Source organism: Centroberyx affinis, unplaced genomic scaffold, assembly GCF_046629955.1.
Source record: "Centroberyx affinis isolate AG114_WGS23_722 - 3 ecotype Tasmania unplaced genomic scaffold, CSIRO-AGI_Caff_v1 ptg004423l_1, whole genome shotgun sequence".
Lineage (NCBI taxonomy): Eukaryota > Metazoa > Chordata > Actinopteri > Beryciformes > Berycidae > Centroberyx > Centroberyx affinis.
The window spans coordinates 109,215-131,699 of record NW_027282100.1 but is presented as its reverse complement, the minus strand read 5'-3'; the positions used below and the strand labels follow the sequence as shown (position 1 = coordinate 131,699).

The 22,485-nt window shown below is 44.7% G+C and overlaps 1 protein-coding gene across 1 annotated transcript in view; it reads right to left on the bottom strand.

Annotated features, from left to right (window-relative positions):
• plxna1a (plexin A1a) overlaps nucleotides 1-22,485 on the bottom strand; it is a 156,807-nt gene that overhangs the window by 32,874 nt on the left and 101,448 nt on the right. The window contains exons 11-17 of the mRNA XM_071543953.1: nucleotides 20,735-20,886; nucleotides 18,920-19,040; nucleotides 17,455-17,591; nucleotides 15,224-15,391; nucleotides 7,989-8,082; nucleotides 6,422-6,658; nucleotides 2,329-2,472 (exon numbers count right to left, since the gene is read on the bottom strand). Coding sequence (XP_071400054.1) covers nucleotides 2,329-2,472; nucleotides 6,422-6,658; nucleotides 7,989-8,082; nucleotides 15,224-15,391; nucleotides 17,455-17,591; nucleotides 18,920-19,040; nucleotides 20,735-20,886 — 1,053 coding nt within the window. The remainder of the gene's footprint in view (nucleotides 1-2,328; nucleotides 2,473-6,421; nucleotides 6,659-7,988; nucleotides 8,083-15,223; nucleotides 15,392-17,454; nucleotides 17,592-18,919; nucleotides 19,041-20,734; nucleotides 20,887-22,485) is intronic.

The following is a 22,485-nucleotide window of genomic DNA, read 5'->3' as shown; positions in this document are numbered from 1 at the left end:
ACACTTTTGCACGCACTAACACACACAAACACACACACACACACACGGCAGAAGAGATAGGAACAGACAGCTCTATTTTTTCCTTGGCTATTGTCAGAAGAAGGACTAACTCCACCGCCCCCGCCAACACATCTCATCGCTCCAATATTCAACATGACATTTAGTTTAAAAAAAGAGAAGCGGGAGGGAAGAAAAGCAGGAGAGATCCACCTCGGAGCTGGCTGGTGCCGTTGAGAGCCATCATATTGAATTACATGGATGCGCTGTCAGTGGCTTTCTATGTATATTGGCTGTAGCTGGCGGGGAGTAAATGTCATAAAGATATAGTGAAATGACTGTGGAGGGATATTGGTGATAAGTTTAAAAGGGGTGGTGGTGGCGGGGGGGGGGGGGGGTTTGAGTGGGTGTACTTGCGGGATATTCAGACAAACATCCAAATTTATTCGGAGTGAGCGCCACATCGCCCCGGCTGAGGTTTGACCTTCCTCCGTACGGATGCTCCGGGAGCTGTGCGGTGATTTTGAAAGTCTGTTACAGTCAAAGCAAATCGGGGGGGGGGTTGTTCTTTGACTTTTTCCTGAACTCCTGTATCGGCGTTTAAGCGAATACGATACAGAAGAAATTGAAGCGACGTCGACAGCATTCACGCTCTGGGTGGTGAGACAGACTAGTGACAGCTTGTGACATGCAGCAGAACACTGGGAAAAAGTGAACATGTGAACATAACTTCTGCATAAATCACCACTTTGGCTTGGATTGGCCAAGAGTTGCACATCAGAAACTTTATATTTCTTGGATTAAAGATCAGAGACTACATATCAGTGGCATCCTGCTGTATAATTTCTGGACACATATCAGCCCCTCTTTCTCCCCTGGAAATTCCTGAATACTTTTTGGGAGACAGAAGGTTTTCTACAGGGCATCAATCTCATGAATAAGACAGGAGTTATATTTCATATCGTGGCAGAGCTATGGTAGCAGAAGTGGGTCATCATTCACTGTCCTTAGCTCTTAGTATAATTGTCCTGCATGATTAAGCTTACTGTTTGCGGATACAATTCAGTTTCTCAACTGCTGTTTCCAGCCAGCAGGGTCAGGCGTCCCATTAGCCTGTTGTTGTTTAGTTAAGTAGCAGTTTAGTTGGCTTCTGGAGGCATGGAGGGATAAATACATTAGATCCTGTGTACTATTAAATGTCTACAGTATCAAAGTAAAGTAAAGCTAGTGAAAGTACATTAAATAAAACTAAGTATACTGAGGGAATATACAGTGTGTCCAAAAAGTCTGGAATCGTAGGGATAAATAACATAAGTAACATTTCCTAAGTGATGGATAGGGACCAGTGCTCCCAGATCCCTTCGGGGCTACCTGAGGGAAAAAGTTTATTCTGTGAAAATCCAAAACCAGCAGCATCTGCAGCAGTGAATTACTGTCGCCTGCACAGAGAAACCTGGTTTCCCATTTGCACACGTCTGGAAGCTGGCTTGTGGTCATGTTGACATTCTGTTCAGAAGCGAGCGATTTCCTTGTCATTGACGTTTCCGACACCCTGACTCAACAGTAACAGCATCGCAATGCCGCGAAATCTCCGGCTCGGTATTGTGAACTTCCTAAATTTACCGGGGTTGTGATCACCGTGACAGAACCGCATTACCGCCGCCTTATTCTGAGCGATAGCCCGGCTGACAGTGAATGACAATCAACATGTTAATCAAGCATTATGCATTTAACACCGACCCCCGTGCGCGAGTTCAATGGAGCGCATCCTGGATCTGCCAGAGAAAGCCCAAATCTCTCCTGGCAGAACTCTGTATTCTAAGAGAAGAGGCAGCGGCACATCATGCAAAAAGTGTCTGGGAAAAGACGTGAGGGGGGTTATTCATAAAACTCAAAAACAAGGTTAGAGTGACATTACGGGCTGAGTCCGTCATGGTAGAGTGTTTTCATATTACCGGGTCAGTCTGAATATACCGACCGGAGCTGGTGGTGTTTTGTCCTTTTATGAATTGCTTATGGAACAAATGCAAATGATCGAAAAAGGGGATGGCGGTAAAAACGACCCAGTAATTCACATCTTTGAATAAGAAGCCAGCCTACCGTGAAGATCCCATAACGTCATGTTAACCCTACCGGTGAAGTTTTTTTTTTTTTTTTTTTTTTTTTTTGTCTTAAATAACCCCTCCCATGTGTACTGCAAAGTCAGGTCGGCACGGCAGAGGACGCCCGAGCCAAAGTCGTGCAAAGTCAAAGTCAAAGTCAAAGTCCGGTCAAAGTGTCACTAGAGGAGACAGAGACGGAGAGATGGAGGACGAGGAGGGGCGTTCTGACCGTGACTTTGTGCTGTCCGGTGAGGTTGGGCCACTCGCACAGCAGCTGGCTCTCGGACAGCGTGAGGATGCAGGGAGTCTCTCCAATCAACACCGTGTAGTTCAGACGACTGTTGCCCGGAGCCGCCGGGATCAGGTTACGCCCCTAAACACAGAGAGAGAGAGAGAGAGAGAGAGAGAGAGAGAGAGAGAGAAAGAGAGAGAGAGAGAGAGGGGATGATGATGTGAGCCGTCCAGTACCTGTGAGTGCGTTTCATGTTCATAAGAGACGTGTCTAATGTGTTGTTTTTAATACCCGATCATGTTTTAGCAAAGACCGTCATTATGTATTTTAGGAACTTAAATTACAAAGTAGTTACAAAATAAGCTGGATAGCGTCAAACTTGTTTTTCAAACCTCTCATCCAAAAAACAATGAAATGAGCTTGTATCATCATTTTCCTTTAATAATATAATCCTTTAATGATCATGATATACATTTTTTGCCGGTAAAATCATCATAAACTAAGTTGTTAACTGAAGAAAAACCTCTGAACGAGAAATGGTTTGTCCCGAAATCACTTCATCTGAACCTCATGATGTCTCTTCCTTGGAAAGAACACATTCTGAAGACTGGGAAGTTCTTGCTCTACTTTCTGAGGGTCAACAGTCAGTAATTAGCTACATAAAGCTTATGAAATTTAAATTTGTGAAGTACCATGTGATGTCTGGTTTTAGGCCTCTATTTTGAGTATAGTCCCAAAATATGGAATAAAGCCAACTATGTCACCCAATAAAAAAAGAGTTAACAAATTAATAAATTATCTCAAGGCTTGAGCTTATCAAGTAGTAACTGTTAGATTGTAGAGGGAATATGTGTATACTATATATTATACAATCGCCAAATGTACCCGCAATTACAGAATAACTCACATAACTCACATACTACCACATAATTCATCAGCTCAGTATGGTTTGAGTATATAAACTGTTTTGAGTGTGTAAACTGTTTCTGATAAGTCATGCCAATAAAGTTATTTGGAGAGAGAGGTAGAGGAGGGGGGAGAGGAAGGTAGAAAGTAGAAAAATGTACACACACACACACACACACGCCTGCATACACTGTATATACACACAGAGAAACACACACGTACACACACACACACACACACACACACACACACACACAGAACAATAATGCTTTGTCTTATCTCCAGTAAACTGAATCCCTGTGTAAATCACAATATTAAACTTTGAATGTCAATTTCAGTCCCAGGTTTTTCAGCTCCTCTGGTTTCAATTTGACACAGGCCTTGTTTGCTTTATCAGACACAGACGAGTGTGTGTGTGTGTGTGGGAGGCGGCGGTGGTGGTGGTGGTGGTGGTGGGGGGGGGTTGGTTGATAGTGAGAAAGAGGAACCCCGAGCGACTGAAAGAAAACAAAAAGTAACCGGGGGGAAAGATGAATACAAAGAAAACAAGACGGAGGGGGAAAAGAGGCACGAAAATGAAAGGAGAAGGAGGTGGAGAGAGGAGAGAGGAAAGCGATTGTGAGAGGGGGGAAAAAACAGAGGGGGGACTGAGCGAGAAATGGAGCTTGCGAGCGATAGAGAGAGAGAGAGAGAGAGAGAGGGAGAGAGAGAGAGAGAGAGAGGAGATAGCTGCCGCGCCTCCCGCAGGCTTAGCAGTGGGACGCAGAGACAGACTCTGTTTTCCAATCCCGTCCTCTCTGCAGGCCTCCACCCAGCCACGCTCTGCAACCCTGTAAACATGCATCCCATTCCCCCTGACACACACACACACACACACACACACACACAGACAAATACAGACTTCCAGCCGCACACACATATACGCAGTCCCAGTCACCCACACACATACACACACACAGAGCTCCGACCACATATACACAACACAGATATCAGTCACACACATACACACAAACACACACAGTCCCAGCCACACACACACACCACACACTCAGATTTCCAGTCACACACAAACACAGTTCTAGCCAGACCGACACACAGAGTTGTAGCCACACACACACACACACACACACACACACACACACACACACAAACGGTTCCAGCCACACATTCAGACAGAGTTCCAATCTCAAACACACACGCAGAGTTCCAGCCACACAAACACACAGAGTTGTAGCCACACACACAGAACTCACACGCACACACACACACACACACACAAACAGTCAAGACGCATCACGTGGGGACACACTCTCAAACACCCACAAACACACAGCAGACGCGCTCTCTCTCTCGCCAACACCGCTCCGTCAGAACGCCACACCCACCCGACACTCCAGATGAGAAACTAATTGCGTGACGAGTGCGGCGCCCACATCTCCGAGAAATCTCTGGGTTTTTTTTTTTGGGGAGGGGGGTTTTTCCCCCTCCCAAATTGCGTTTTTAGTCTCTCTCATCAGCGCTTCCAACGGGCCGGCCGCTCCTCCGGCAAGCCAAGCGGGGGATTTGGCAATTACTGAGAGGCCCTTCGCTAATAAATTATCATTTAGGAAATAAATTATGACTGTTACGCTCCTTTCAATCTCTTCACGGGAATAAACAACGCCACACACTCGCCGCGATGACACGGGAGATAGTCGACAGGAGGAAAATAGAGGAGGCGAGGAGGAGGAGGGGGGGGACACATTCAAAGAAAATCAAATTATAGCCAAAGAAAAAGCTACACAACTGAACACTGCAATCAAAGGAATGCAATTGCATCAATGGGACGTTCATTTAAACGAAAATCCAATTATATTTTCATTACATTGTGTAAAATGTATACACCGATAAAAGGACAGGCATGTGATTGTGTTTAAGTTTACGTATTTAAATGGTTTACACCGCTCACACTGTACGGTCTGTGAAGCATCAGCAGTTAAATGGAGGAACGGTGGACAGGTTTCCTTGAGAAAGAGTCATTTTACCTCCTTTAGTTTATCCTTTATTTCCACTGGTTGTGTCTGAGTCCCATACACACTCCCATGGAAACAGCCGAGTTAATTCCTCTCCAGTCACTCTTTGGCTAAATATTTCAGGTGAGCTCCATAAGATAATGCAGTGACACATGCACACCACTCACAAATTGCCAATTAAATCCATATACTTATGTCCAATCACAGTTAATGAAAAGGAAAACCAATATAATCCAAATCTCCTGGCCCGTGGACCCGTGTGCTTCTGCACTGCCCTTCCAGCACTGCAAATTAATTACACAAATTGAAAGGACTGTTATTTAAGAGGGCTCGGGGCTGCGGAGGAGGGCCGCAGTCAAAGATTATGCTGTTAGCGACTGAAGGACACAAATTGGCCTTGGAAGGTGTGGACTTTTTCTTTCAGCTTTCAATTATGAATTTGTGTGATTTTTTTTTTTTTCTATCTGAGAGACCTTGTAAAAACATTTGAGTGCTTTTCCTTCCTTGTATGTGAAAAAAAAATGGTGGAATGTGTGTGTGTGTGTGTTCCTGCCATCATTAATTAATTCAGCACAGGTTCAATATTTGTTCGACTCTTGCACTCCGCCTCGGACTAGAATCACCTTGGGAGAAAAACATAAAAAATACACTATCTGAAACCTAAATTCATATAAAACATTTAGAATGTGTGCGAGTGTGCGGCTGCGTATCTTCGAGCGTGTGTGTGTACATGCGGCGCTCACGGTCACGTACACATATACATATACATATATATATGTACAGATGCCATTTTTTAGCGATGTGATCAGAAAGCAAGAAATACATCAATCTCCCATTAGAAATGAGTGGCAGGTGTGTGTCCAGAGAACATGAATGGAATCTTAAAGGCGGTGCATATAGCATTTTTAAACATCAGTATATCGCTGTCAAATTAATAGTGCTCCATCGCTATAATTACTGTAAACAAATGAGACCATGGCCAGGCGATTAGTAGCCTCTATCTCACACCAGTGGTATTATAGTGTTAGTGTTTCATAAATTAAGACCACATTTCCCATGATCCCTTGCCGATGGTCTCATTTGTTAATGGTAATTATACTAACGTCTCAGAATGAATGTGGTGATGATTCATTGATAATAAAAACAAATCACAGCCCCCGCCTGTAGCTGACCTTGAGTATGAGCGGTGACGTGGGTTTGAGCTCCAGGATCCCGGAGGGACTGAGCGGCTCGAACACGGGGTCGGGGTAGTAGCTGAACGTCTCGTTGACCACCACCAGGGCGTTCACGTTGTCCATGTAGAAGCCGATCTCGTCCGGGCCGGTGCCGGCCTCCGAAAAGCCCAGCTCCGAGTCCGCCACCGACGGAGCCAGGCACACCATGACCGAGTTGTTATACACCGTACAGTTCTGAGAAGGAGGGATGAAGAGAGAGAGAAAGAGAGAGAGAGAGAGAGAGAGAGAGAGGGAGAGCGAGAGAGAGGGAGGAAGGGAGGAAACAAAGGAAAAAGAAAATCAATCAATAAGGAGAAACTACTGAGGTACACTCTTGAAGTGACAGGTGAAGAAAAAAATATGTAGATATTTTGTCCTCTTAGAGGGAAATTGTATGTGTTGAATATGGACACTAATTCAATTTGTATTATGAGTTTTATATTCAAATGAACTAATATTTCATCAAAATTGTATGAATTTGCTTGTTAGAAAAATATAAAGTCTCAAAATTGACCAATCCAGCCATTTTCATCTGGGGTGCCTCACCTCAAATCAATGCTTATAAAATAGTTACAATTATGAGAATGTAGAAAATATTGAGTAAAAAACCTTCAGTCTACGGTTTTCTTTCAAAATGTATCTATGCATTCTTTATGTAAGTCAGTGCTCTGTGATACTATGATACTATGATACTATGATACTGATATACTGACATACCTAGTGGAAATGTAAGCTGGTACCAACTGACCAAATATTAATATTGGCAGTGAGCTATGCACATTTGCTTGTACCTGAGAATATTTTTAGATTACTTCTTAAGGATTACTTTATATTTTTGTATATAATGTAAATAGGTCATGATGTCATGGCCGTGTAGAGTGTATGCACTGATATATAGTGGTACAAGTGTGCATGTGTGGGATGCGTCATGTAGGTTGTTTGCCTCAATAAATGGCTGTTTTTATCAGCAAGTCAAAGTGCCTTTGTAATTTGAAGTTCTTAACCCCGATAACCGATTCAGAGCAACAGTCAGTGAAGCGCTTCGTGAACATTTGTCTGTGTATATAGCGTTTTGGAATGAAACTCCTTAAATGGGACCTTTGCATGGGTTGTGTTTTCAATCAAGCCTAATCCTGGTCCAGTTAACAGCTCTGAGGCCAACAGGGTCAAACTCGTTTCCCTTCAAACAGACCTAGCAGAAAGGTCGACATGCCCGCGCACAATAACATCAACACATTGTGGCCAAAAAACAGCGTCTCTCTCGCACACACACACACACACACGCACACACACTCACAATCTCTGTCCTGTTGTCTCTCTTTGTCTGACAGACACACTCATGTGGTGCAGTGACATTTGAAAGGCTATGTGGCCTGAGGTGTTGGATGTCTAAGGCTGTAGCTGCACTAACAGGAGACAAGAGCAACAGACAGACAGGCTGTCTGCCACCTTGAACAGCATTATAGGAGCTGTGTGGGTGTGTGTGTGTGTGTGTGTGTGTGTCTCGGTCATGTTCTACACTTACATGGAAGGACTCGGCCTGTCCATACTTGGCCCTGATCTTCGGTTCTCTGATTGTTGCCAGGTTGGTCCCGCTCACCGTCAGCAGAGTCCCACCGCTGTAGGGAGACAGATAGACAGGAAAAGAGGTTATGCTCCAAATGCCCAGTAGGTACCTAATGCAAGACCCACTGCAGGGCACAATAACCTCCGCCATATTCAGTGTGGTTTCTGATCGGTAGGGGCCGAATTTGTCCGCTACAAATGCAAATGTACCTGCAAAAAGGATGTTCCTGCAGTGAGCATGGCAAGGCAAAAAAAATAAATCCCCAAATTCTTTTTACCTGAGGTCTAAGAAAGCTGGTGGAAAAAGGAAAACCCTCATACTGCACTTTTTTCCTTTGCCAAACAGCACCATGGCAGCAAGCAACTTTGGCTAAGTCTGATGACAACATTGAAAATAGGGACCATCGGGTAGTTTATTGCAAATAAGATGCATTTTGAGAGACCAGTCAAACTTCTGGCCTACATAAGACACCAGCGTAACATTTAGAGGCTAACATGACAGATGATGTTCGGCATTAGCGTTAACAGTAGTGTTGGCGGTGGCCCAAAACAGACGTGTTGTTTAGCACGCCACTGGTGCAGCTTTTATTGGAAAAGTTTAGAAGAGAAGAACAACTGAACCACTTTGCAGGGAACACTAAAGTTTGACTCTGAGTGTATAGGGCATCAGGTAGGGCTTAGGGATGAGCCCTTTATAATGGAATTTACCGAGAGAGAGAAAGAAAGAGAGAGAGAGAGTGTCAGAGAGAGAAAGAAAGTGGGAGTAGTGAGAGAGCGAAAGAAGGGGAAAGATGCAGAGAGATAAATATTTCAATCATAACTATATCCACAGTAAATCTGTGGCTGCCTTGAGCGTGTGAATTAAAGGTCACTGGCTTGAATCCAGTAAATAACGATGCCAGCACTTGGCTGTACCCTCGTGCCTTATTTTGTCGGTGAGCTCGGTATGTGATTCAAACCTCCTTGCTAGATGTCTAGGTGGTGAGATCTGGATCAGGAGCCTTTTGGCTACGACCAGAGTTGGAAATGCTAGTGGATCTTGGATAATGCCTGACAGGTTTGCCAGTTCCACCAACCGATTAGCAAGTATCATATGTGAAGTTTTAAGTCCCCGAAGTCTTAGGAAAGATTCTAGATTCACCTGCCACAGTGGCAGGTAGAGCAAAACAGTTTACCACGTTAGTCAGGACCCAAAATAACTTGCGGACATGTTTCATTTGGGTTCCCACAATGCAGGATTCTAGCATGTCAAGAGACGTTCGTGAAGCGTGTGAAGAAATGTAAGAATCCTTAATATATAGGTCTCTTGCCGACTGTAAAGGGAATGGAGCTGGTCTGCACTGTTCACTGCTACACCTAAATTGGATTTATGAGGTTTTCGCGCAACATGTCTTCTCAGTGTCAAGCCTGCTGCAGAGTGGCAGTATCCTCTACCATCCTCTGACTGTCTTGTCTAGTCTGTTCCCCCGCTGGAAGACCATTGTCTCTTACTGCTGCCTGGGCTATCTGTTCCTCTGAGACCAGCAGTTCATAAGATTCACTACCCTGTGTGTCCCGGGTATATTCCTACAGTGAGCTCATGTCTCTGCAGGTTTCTTGCTGCCTGGGAGGGGAAGATAATTGTCTCTCACTGCTGTCTGGAATGAAACCTGGAATAAAAGCATGGGATGCAACCTTGAATAAAAGCCTGGAACAACACCTTGTATCTTTGGGAAAAAAAGCAAGGTAAAACTCTCTTACTGCTCATTGGACACCAAAGAATTCCTGAGGCCTGTGTCTGCTTTCAGTCCAGTTCGAAGCATACATTGGAGTAAAAAGGGTTTCATGAACGATGTCTAGCTTGTATAGCAAGCTCCTTGGTCAGGAATGTAGCAGCCAGGAAGATCATGTTGCCTTAGGTAGTACAGTATCCCTGCTGGTGAAGTCTGTGGTTTAAATGGCCCACAGGCTTTGCTTCCTGGGTATATCCCCTCGCTAAAAAAGGGATCTCAGCTCTCTGCGGGCTTCTTGTCGGCTAGATGGGGAATGGGATTCACCGAACTCCCTGCTCTGAGATCCCTGTTCCTAGCTGCGGCCTTGGCTATCTACGCCTGTTAAGACGAGTGTTTTTAAAGATTTACACCCTCTGTTGCTCGGGTATCTTCAGCGGTATCAGCGCTCTGCAGGGTGTTACTGTCTGGGTAAGGAATGGATCATCGTCTCTGCCTGGACTATTTCACTAGGGAGGTCTCCAGTCAGTAGACAGACTCACTACTTGTGTCTTACTGTGCGGTTCTTCCTGATATTCATGACTCTGTGTCGAGTTTCATCCCAAAATCAGATTTCCACCACTTGGAAAAAAACAGACACCTACTCTTACAAATTTATTGCAGACATGAAAGTAAGACTCATGTCATACGATTGAAGTATCCGTAACAATCTGATCTCCGTAATATGCAGGTGTGTTTTCATTTTAGGTATTTATTTGACACTTTTATCCAGGGCGACTTAGTGTACAAGCAATAGTAGAATAAGTGATATGGTGATACGAGGAAGGCACAGAGCCTCTCGGATAGAGAACTGGAGTGATGTGCTACCTTCATTGTATCAGTCAGCCTGGATGTGTTAGGATGGGAGATCAGTAGTCTGCAGGCTGGCTCATTCCACACATTTATCTCTCACCTTAATCCAGAGCGATTTACAATAACAGCAAACAGGAGAGTAAGTGATAAAGGTGGATGTATCGCCTCTTACGTCATTGCTAGACAAAAGGAATTGAAGAAGTCTGTGTCTCGCCTTTTCAGCTAGGGAGTTTTATATTCTGTTGGCAGGCTGCCTATTACCGGCTATGGAGAGGGGAGCTCATTCATTCTGAGTTTCCCCCTGGATAACACTGTCAGCTAAATGCGAAAGATGTGAATGTAAATGTAGATGTTATGTGGGGGATCGAGTCTTCGGCTGCTATTATGACAGCCAGCCAGTCAGGTGTAGGCAGTATTTCCTTACTCTGTTTGCCTCTAATTTATTCACACACGATCCCCATTCACTTTCTATTACATTGTGTTCTTGTCATTTTTTTTACCGCGGTGCCGTAATCTTCAAGAGACAAATTCAGCTCGAGCAACTGGAAGTGAGACACCAGGCGCTGTGAAACTTTATCATGGAGTTGTAAAAATCGTTTTGTACAAATTGAGTGTTCTGTTTGAGCAGGATCTAATTAGTAACAAGAAGTAAAAGTTGTATTATTGTGAAAATTTAACTTGAACCATAAATCTTCCCGTTTTAGCTGCAATTTTAATCTCCCATATTCCTCTTTGTATGCAAATTAGTTTTAATGACACAACACAGCGAGAGAAAAAATACTTCTGGGTTCTATGCCTATTAGTTTGGACTGCTGCCATACAGTGATGTATGGTGATACATCTGGGTGATTTTTTTTTTTTTATAAGCAGTGCTTCTGTATGTAATATGCTATAAGCTATGTTTGCTAACAGATGTCAGATGCTAACGTTAACTAGCCAGCCCAGTAGGCTAATTGTAGGCTAAGTTACTGTATTCTCCATAGAAGAGATGAAGGCCGATCAACCGGGGAGCCAGAGAGCTGAGATCACATTCAAATAAACTGATCACTAATTAGCTCTATATATCATCGCCACAAATGCATCGTGGGACTGGACACAGTCTGTGCTGTTGCATCCTGTCCTCCACCTCCTCCCTCCTCCTCCCCTCTCCTTCCTGGGTTGATGTATATTTGTGCAGAGTCCCTCTGTCCCTGTTGCTCCTCTCTTTGTCTAAGTGAGCCTCCTTAGCTCAGGTACATGCTTCAGGGAACTGACAACAAGATAATCAGGATAGACTCTGGGAGAGCTGGGGAAATCCAAACGCTGTTGTTAGTCTCTCCCTCTCTCTCTCCCTGTCTCTTTCCTTTTCTCTCCCTCTTTGGTCTAATCCTCTTCTGACTGACCTTGCTCTCCCCCTCTCTTTCTTACACTCACTCCTCTCTCTCTCTGTCTCTGTGTTGTTACTTCAAGCCTCTTCTTTCTCGGCTTTGAACCTTCTGGCCAAACGGAACTGCTTCTCTAACCTCTACTGTCGCCCCAAAACGTCTTCAATATCCTTGATAAGCCCTCCTCATGCGTAGTGGAGGAGAGAAGACGGTAGAGGAGGAATGGAGGAGGTAGAAGAGGAACAAACAAGGTAGAGGAGGAACCGAGAAGGTAGAGGAGGAAAGGAGGAGGTAGAGGAGGAACCGAGAAGGTAGAGGAGGAAAGGAGTAGGTAGAGGAGGAACCGAGAAGGTATGGAGGAAAGGAGGAGGCAGAGGAGGAACCGAGAAGGTAGAGGAGGAACCGAGAAGGTAGAGGAGGAACCGAGAAGGTAGAGGAGGAAAGGAGGAGGTAGAGGAGGGGAGTTATCTTTGGAACTTTGTGACACAACCCCATTGCATTATTGTGTCCTGTCTTCCTCTTCAACACAACATCATTCCTCAAGCAAAAATGATCACGCACTGCAGGCTGTGGGCTGTTTATACTTTCTACCTGAGCCAACATCAGCTTGACAGAGGCCATTGGCTGCTGGTGAAACGCACCAACCAGATTTAAGCCTCCTCTAGTCAAGTTCCAGGAAACATGTGCACTTTGTCTATCGTATTTTGGTGGTTGTTTGTGTGTGTGTGTGTGTGTGTGTGTGTGTGTGTGCAAGTGCTGTTTTGTGGTTTTCTCAGCCAGATGGAGGAGGGATCTGGAGCCAAACATCAGGGACTCGGGGAATCAGTGATGTGCGTGTGTGTGTGTGTGTGTGTGTGTGTGTGTGTGTGTGTGTATGCGTCTGTCTTTCTTTTGGGGAGAGCGGGGGCATCACCCCTGGGTGAGCTTTCTGAAGTACAACCCTGGTTTCAAGACACACACACACACACACACACACAGTGGGGATGCAGGACAGTGGTTGGGCCTCAGCTGCTTCTCAGCCAGTCCTACTGGGCAAAGGGAATAGGGCGAGATTCATCAACAGTGTGCTCTAATAAGCTCTCACCATCTACTGATCACTCACCACAGGGAAGGAAGCAACGGAAGGATGGAAGGAAGGAAGGAAGGATGAATGGGGCAAGGTGAGGGGACAAAGGAGGCTAGACGGTGGAGTTAATAAAAGCAGCAGGGAAGGACGTAAAATGAAGGAAATAGAGCAGGGTCTCCACAGAGCCTTAAAAAGTCTGTAAAGGCCTTGAAATAAATTTAAATTGATGGCCTTAGTAAGAATTAAAATGTCTTAAATACAGTAATTAGAGGACGTATTTTTTTCACCATGTAATAATAGGGTTCTTAGTGCTGCATGTTCACTCTTCCATGAATCCAGAACAGGGTTAGTAGTACAATATGATTGGATCTGCTTTACTAAACACAGTTGGACTTCATGTCCCTTGACAATTAATTTCCTGGTGTCCTTTGTCTTACTTTGCCCATTTATAGCTTCATAACTTTCAATAACTGTGTTCAGTCAGGAATCGACTGGTTTTGCCAGCTTTGTTTCTTCATTTTGGCATTTAAATTGGTCTTGAATTCAATTGTAAGGAGTATTAAAAAAGTCTTTAATCTTACAGTTGGCTTTCTAAAACCTGCAAATACCCTGATAAAGGAGTAATATTTGTCAAATCTGTTCTAATATCGGCCAGTTTGCATTGGCTTTGCATCTATTGCTGCACTAACCACAGTGAAGGGAAGGACAGAAGGAAGGATGTGGCGAGGAGAGGAGAGAAGAGGAAGGGAGGGAGTCAGTTAAAGTGCGATGGAAGGAGGAAGACAATTTGCATCGCCAAACTACTGATTCTCTCACCACAGGGAGGAAGAGAGAGAAGGAGGGAGGAAAAGAAGTGGCAGAAGGGAAGAAATACAGATTAAGAGACATTACATAGAAAAGAAAGACATACAGCCGAGCTCTACCACTCGGCATACAGCGCTCTCAGATCAGACATTTCAGACACACCGCCGAGCTGTGGTTCAGTACTTTGGCATTGCACTTCAACCCAAGTACCCATGAGAAAGACAAGTGTCTGTGTGTCTGCCAGTCCATCTGCCTGTCCGTCTGCCAGTAAATCTGTTTTTACGTGAGAATGTTTGGTAGCGTGTGTCCTTCCCGGCGGTGCTCCTGTCAGGTTCGACCCTGGCTGCTGTATGGTCTTCATTTTTTTTTCTAGCTGGGGATGTACTACATGACAGAACAGACTGTGAAAAGATTGAACATCACACATGTAACAACGGACGTAATATAATATTCTCTCAGCTAATGTTGAGAGAGTTGCACACACTTGATGTTGGATTTAGGGGTCAGACACTGGCATGTTCACACCAAGCATGTTCTTAGCAGGTTATTTGAACTCTGGAGTGTTTAGTGGAGGTGAGAACAATGGCATTCAAACTCAGATGGTGTTGAGAATCCAAACCAACTAAAGGAAACGACCCCAAAATGCAAGGGTTTATGGGTATAGGGATACAGATGTAGATAGCCAGCAGTTCCTGCTGAAAAAATTAAGTCGGGATTGATGCTCATATTCAGCTATTTCTTCAAGTGTTCTTAAAGAGTAACTAAAGCCCAAACCCATATCTGTGGTGAAGTCTGACACCTAATGGTGAAAAGTAGGGTACTGAACTGGCCATCTGCTGTAGGCTGGTCTTTGTGTCCGGTGATGTCACCACCTGTTGTACTCTATAGAGGGTGACATCACCTGGCACAAAGAGCAGCCAATAGCAGATGGCCAGTTCAGTACCCTGCTTTTCACCATTAGGTGTCAGGCTTCACCACAGATTTGGGCGGGGTTTAATTACAATTAACTAGTACAAACACCAGAGAAGAAGAGCACAGACAAGTCCACCATGCTCAGCTAAAGTTACAGGGACTGGAATCACATTTGTTTTCAACAGGTTTAGTTGAATGTGACCTCTCTGTCTTTTATGAAGATTGAATATGAATCAGACTCGAAACATTTGACAACTCTTGAACCCAAGAGATTGAATACAAGAGATTCAACAATGTGATAACTGATTTTTAAGCAAGTGTAATCACACATGCAAACTTGTGAAACACATTTGCATGTACAATATCACAGCGTGTCAAATCTGTATTCTCTGACTCGTGACACTCTTCGTACGAGTTCTCTGAGTTGAAATATCTTTCAGCCTTGCAGAAGAGGGGTGTGTGTGTGTGCGAGGGGGAACAGGCTGACCTGGCGATGCTCCAGTCAGGCTCGATCCTGAGGACGGTGGGGTCTTCGGTGTAGTTAAACTTGACCTCTGGGTTTCTGAGCTCGGCGTCGTCGATGTCCACGAAGACCGATGCGCTGCCCGCCGCCAACCCAGCCGGCGTGACGCACACTATCTCACGGGCGTTCCTCCTGGACGGACAGAGAGAAGCAGGGTTGGATTTGAATTGAAATGAAGATATGAAGAATGAAGATATTTAAGACCAGATGCTGTCAATATCTTGTCATTGTCAAAGTCTTGGCTGTGTAGACAAAGAAAGAGAAGCTAAATCATGGTAAACTCTACTGCTGTACTGAGGGAAGTGAAATTCTGTTTTTATTTTTTAGAGAGAGAAACGTTCGCACTCCAACAGGCAGAACAATAGAGGGAGGATCTCAACAACAGACCACAAAGAAATCATCCAAGTCTGACCACTCAAAACCAGAATGAGAATAATGACTAGGCGGTGATTTCTTTCTTGTTTTCGAGCTGACGATTTGCCCTGTCTGATCGCTTCCTCCTTCTGCTTAGAATTACCATTGTCCATCGTGAACAAGCCATTTAGTCTCGTGTTCAGCCTTAAAATCTTATTTGAATTTGTCAATAAGATGAGATAATTTCACTTGTTTCCAATGCAGAGTTTCTACAAAAGAACCCCGAAACTGTAAAGTGAATGTATTTTACCCCGAAATAACATTTTAAGACTGAATATTGTGGCATTTTTTTTGCATCAGTTGGCCTCTTTTTGGTTTTTGACCTTTATAGTGTGCGAGTTCTTTTTGATCTTCCAAGACTGAATATGAGAATTGGGGTTTTTTTTGCAGTGCAGGTCTATATTTGCGAAGGATGTTAAATTATATTGTCTGAGTCTATTATGACTAGTGCACTCTTATATAAAAAAGTAGGAAGGGGGCGGGGTGCAGAGAGAAAAAAGAGAGCAGGGAAGTCATGTTTAATGAAGTCTATGTCGGCTATGACTGGTGCGCTGACAAGGATCAAAGCCACCAGAGTCACGAACACTAGGGGAGAGAGAGTGGTAGGCTACAGTGTGTCTGCCTGTGTGTGTGTGTGTGTGTATGTGTGTGTGTGTGCATGTGTGTGCATGTGTGCACGCTTGCATGTCCCATAGGCAAAATAACATTTTCAATTGCAGTCTTGAGTGCATTCCCCAATTGCTACATTATCTAATATGTATTTAGCACAGTTGAGTGGTGGCTGCATTTCTGGGCCACGCCGTCACAGCAGCAGCGATTTGTGTGTGTGTGTGTGTGTGTGTGTGTGTGTGTGTGTGTGTGTGTGTGTGCGCACGCTGTAGTGTTGCACATTCTCTGTTGTGCCTCTATGCTATGGCAGTCAGGTAGAGAGAGAGAGAGAGAGAGGCAGAGAGAGAGAATCTACAATTTCCACTCTCCCAAGTCCCTTGCCCCGTAACCATAGCAACCCCATTCACAACGAACGCACGCTCCAGCAACCCTCACAAGACGACACACACTCCAACAAGGGTGCCGTCTCACACACACACACACACAGACACACACACACACACACACACACAGACACACACAGACACACACAAGCTAGGGTGTGACAGATAAAGACAGAGTGGAGGTAAGAGTGGAGTTGTGGCGAAGTGGAAGCTGCTGGATTACTGTGAAGAGGCTGCAGCAGAGAAATGATTGCTGTGACATCAAAGCTAGCAGGGAGTTGCTTCAATACAGATTAGCTATGAGAGGCTAATCCACGCATTTGACATGGAGGCAACTATGGCGATAGTATGATTTCATGCACGAGATTAGGGAAAGCCTGTGTCAGTGCAAACAAAGAGAGATACACACACACACGCACACACACGGCTCCCCCACCACCCCTACACACACCTGCTTACATGTGCACATATTAATCGCTATGCTCACAAATGCATAGGACACATTTCTGTATGTTTGCTCTCCCATCTGCACAGCTGATAATGCGAGTAGCTTGCGATGCACACTTGCACATCTGCAACGTCTGAAGCACTGTCTCTTTATTTATCCATTTACTGTATTATTCTCACTATCTTCACTTGTTGTAATAATTTGTTTTACTATCTTCCCTGCTCTCTGTTTGTCTGACTCTTATCTAAATCCTTCTCTCCGCCGCCGCGACGCCCCGGGCACTTTCCCCCCGCGGGGGTTCATCGTGCAGTTTCATCGGAATCTAAAAAAGCGGTCCGTACTTTTTGAAGTAGCAGGGCTGCGGTCCGATGCTGACGGACACGTAGCTGCCGGCGTTGAGGTAGCTCCCCTCGATGGTGACCCTGGTGCCGCCAGAAATGGGCCCCTGAGACGGCTGGATGCGGGTGAAGTACGGGGTCTGGACGAGAGAGGGAGGAAGGGAATTTATTAATACTACTACTACTAATATACTATATTTGATCACTAACCCTAAAACAGGGTTAAAGCCCTTTAAAACAGGGCTTTAACAATCATAACAGTGAACAGCATACTCCTAAAATAAATTAAAGCAAGTAAAAACAAGAAGGCATCACAAGATACCAGGCTAAGAACAGAAGGTAAAAACAATATTATAGTAAAAACAAAGCAGCAGTTAATGTTTCATCCCCAATGAGTGATGCAATTCACCTCTGGGCCAATCAGTAAAAAAAGATGTCACCTTTTTGGATCTCTATTTGTAGCGCCCCCTTTGTGGCTATCATTGAAAATATTTTGATTATTTTGGGGGATTTTTGCCTTTATTCGATCAGTTTATATTGAAGGGAGACAGGAAATATTGGGGAGAGAGAGGGGATGACATGCGACAAAGGTTCCAGGCCGGATTCGAACCCAGGACGTTGCAATTACATGGTATATACACCCAATCAGTGTCATTTTGAAAACACCAGAATGCGGTGGTGAGATGCATCATTATCCCAGGTTTCGTTAAAATCTAACAGTTCATCTGAGATATGACACATGGTGGACTCACGAATGAACGACGGAGACCGAGCCACAGCCTCCCCCATGATGAAATCATACAAATAACAGGATAAAAGCCCTTTATGCCTTCTTGTACCTTTCAGTGCAACAGTGTCACATTGCTGCGACAAACAAAGAAGCATTGAAAAGCAAGGTAGTTGATTAGATATAAGCACTTATTCCACTCCATCCACTGGATAATTTAATTTCAGTTCGAAGGCTTTATTGGCATGAAACACAAAAGTACTTGCCAAAGCGAAAGCAATAATTATTAACAGCTTCGCAACCATAACAATGTGACATTCACAACAACAAATGCTCCTACAATGGCAAATCATTCAATCAATTAATCAATGGACATATTTATTTATATTATTTATCAACATTTCTTTCCAGCATTAATGTCCCTCTTGTCTGAAATTATGACTGTTAATACATCTTTTGCTGCAAGTATAACACACTCTTTTATCACTGAATAATTTGCCCGTGCTCAGTGTAAATTTTAATTAGGAAGACAAAAAAGTAATAAACTCGGGGAAACTGTCCTCTTCCATTACAAATGAATGGGAGCTGTCCAAAAAACGCTAGAATGAAATCAGTATCAATTTAACCAGTAGAGGAATAAAGAACCTGCTTAGCTAGTAGGGGGCTCTTTGAGTCATTACGCTTCTAAATAGAACCACTACCCTGAAGAACCCTCCTTTTTTCTGTGTGTGTGGTCCTTACCACAAAGGTGAACGGCCTGGTGGACAGCGCCCTGTAGTCGTTGACACAGTCTCTAACACACACCTCCACCTGAGCCTCCTGGACTCGGTAGCCTGTGGCGTCGTTCAGCAGACACACGATCCTGAGGATGGAGAGAGAGAGAGAGGGGGAGAGAGAGAGAGTGAGAGAGAGAGAGAGAGAGAGTATTTACACTGTAGTCTGTAAATACACATCTTGTATGGAGAGAGAGGGGGGCAAATTGCTGTTAAGAGATTTTCAAGAGGTTTAAAGAGGTAGAGAGAAACGTCTTGATGGATCGTGGCGATCTGGTTCCTATGGCTGCTGTATAATTTTTGAAATGCCATCATGGAAATAAGCACTATCTAATGTGTAGATTGTGCTTGACTGGAACCCAGGAGAAAAAAAAAAATCATGGTAACAAAGTATAAACTCATGTGCATGACATCTTATTGTATAAAATGTGAACTTGAGGTCTAGAGCATCTGTCCAGTCTGGTGCAGCAGAGGCTATACGCTCTCATTATTCTTTTTAATAGTTTCTTACTAACAATAACACCTTTCATCGCAGCATTGTGTCTTTATAACTCATCCCCAACGTTAGAGTTTCGACAACAACTCGAGCGAGTGCAGCTTCTCCAGAAAGCGGTTACATCACAACGTGTCTGCCAATCTGCATTGTTCTGCCCACTTGCGACACTGTTTGTGTCAAAACGTTTTGTGGAGGGGTGAGGGACAGGGTGTGTGTGTGTGTGTGTGTGTGTGTTGATGATGGGGGCTGTACAATGTTCATCTGACACATCACACTGGCAAATACTCTATGGCAGCCCTTTTGGGTGTAGCAACCAAAAAAGAAAAAGTACTTTTTTGAACAGGAGCGTCCATTCCTGTCATTCAGACGGTAAAGACGGGGATGAGAAACAAAGAAATAGCCAGGAATAAGACACAGCCAGGAGTGATGCAGGGATAATGCATAGAGGAAGTGATGGGCAGATGGAGTGGCTGTCGAGCCAGTGTGTGTGTGTGTGTGTGTGTGTAATATTTGCGTGGAGAAGCCCTCTATTTCCGCATGCATCATTTGCCGACCAACAGCACTACAGAGAGATTGTTTGATCCGCGTGAACTCAATTCCTCAGCCGTGCAGGACGCCGCGGAGGAGTAAATGTCAGGATGGAGGGATGAGGAAAGTAAAAGGAGAGAGGATATGTAGGGAGTGACGGAGGGGAGCGACAGATGGAATTTACCGACACGCACAGGATCTGATGTAATGATTGATTCTGCTGTTGAACGAGGCTGGGCGTCTACATGCAGACCTAGACGCGCATGTTAGGGGTTCAAAGTGTGTGTGTGTGTGTGTGTGTGTGTGTGTTTGTGTCAGTGCATGCACTCGTCTGTTTCTATGTATTATGTGCCTGCGTACCTGTTTGCACCACTGTTAGTATGTGTCTCTGCATGTCTATGTATGCATATGTGTATGTATGTGTGTGTGTCTATGTCTATGTGTGTGTGTGTGCACATTTGTCTGTGTTTCTGTGCATGCAAACCCATGTGGACCACTTTTGGTGTGTATGCGTGTCTATCTGCTCATGCATGTGTGTGTGTGTGTGTGTGTGTACGTGTGTGTGTATATGCATGGGTGGGGTGTGTTAGCCAGTGGCTGTCTGTGTGTGTGTGTGTGTGTCTCTGAATGCATTCATCTGTGTTTCAATGCTTTGTGTGCATACATACCCGTGTGTCCCACTTTTACTGTGCTTGCATGTCTTTCTGTACATGCATGGGTGTGTGTGTGTGTGTGCGCGTCCTCTGTCTGTCCCCTCACCTCTCGGCACTGACATACTCTTCTTCGATGGGCACGCAGGGCACCTTGCCCAGCCTGACGCCCATCTGGATGTCCCGGAACTGCAGACCCAGGTTCTCCCCCAGGATGGTGAGCCGGGTTCCCCCCTGACGAGGCCCCGTTTCTGGGAACAACTGGAGGATGAGAAGGTTGGGGGATGGAGGACGGAGGAAGGGGGGAAAGAGAGGGAAGGAAGAAGAGGGTAGATCGCCAAAACGAGTACAAGGTGAGGGTGGGGACAACAGCACAGAGGAACAGCAGAAGGAAAAGAGGGGGAGGCAGGAATGTGATGGTATGAGGTAGTAGGTGAGAGGGGGAGAGGTAAAGGCAAGGGAGAAGGAGAAAGAGGGGAAAAGAAGGAGGGAAGAGAATCGATATTAGACTTCAAAAAACTTCAAGGTGAAACCAAGTTTTTGTGATACGGCAAGAGTGAAATCAAAGTCGATATCAAGCATCATACAGCAGCAAACTTTCGATTTTTTGAATAATTTGTGACCCGTGCATAGTCTGAAAACACACGCATATGCACAAACAAACACACACACAGTATAAATAAGCACACACACAATCAGTATGAACTCACATAGGCCTATATAGTATAGAGAAATACGTATAAACGCAAGACATACCGTACATGTGCATGTGTACACACATATGCAAACAGTATGAAAATGCACAAACACAGACACAAATATACAGAGTGTGCTATGAAAACACACACACACACACACACACACACCACACAGAATTGCCCTGATCTGATGATTCGAATCTCTAATGAAGAAAAATCACCTCTAGGCTTTGAAAAACACTGAAAATGAGAGAAAGAGCGGAGAGGGAAAAAAAAAAAAACAACAAAAAAAAACAAACAACTTGTGCCGACACACAGAACCAAACCGGCGTCATCTCTCTGGTTTAATAGAAACTTATTACAGCCGGCCCGCGCCGCGTTGCCGGGGCTGCGGCGCCGCAACGCTCGGTCGCGCCGCCCGACCGTAATGTGATTTATCTAGCCAGATTATGGCGCGTAACGGGGACAGGTGTGGCGTGACAAAACAAATATGGTGACTGATGGACGGTGGCTGTCACACACACACGCGCGCGCCCACGCGACGGCGTGCGCGCGAACACACACACACGCGGGCGCACGCAACCCCGATCCCTAACAAGCATCACAAGGTAATTATGTGTAATCTGTCCATTGCCCTGTTCCTCTGCGGTGCTTGGCTGAGCAGACAGCGTGGGGTGGAAATGGAAACTCAAGCACCTACAGTATGGAAGCATGGCGCTATTATCATACCAACCAGCAGACCTCGACAAATAGTGATTTCAACAGTGTAGACTAGTTGGGGGTATGCATGATTTCTCTTGCCAGTCACTTTTTATTCTCACTTTTATTTTCCCCAAGTCAGGTGAGCTCCGTGCTCTTTTCACATTGGCACAGTTACACTCCTTCACAACCACAGGCTTCTACTGGTGGCCACTGAGCAGCTCTAATGCAATTCTAATGCTAATTCAGTGCCTTGCTCAAGGGCATCTTAACAGTAGTTGCTGAAGGAGGGGAGAGCGTGACTCACATTTCCCCAGCCAATTCATGGATTTGAACCTGCGACCTTCTGGTCACAAGCCCATTTCTCTAACCTCTAGGCAACTTCCAGTGAAATAAAGAAAGAAAGAAAGAAATTCATCGCTCCTAAAGTTTTTATTTTGTCAAATTCAACAAATGTATTGAA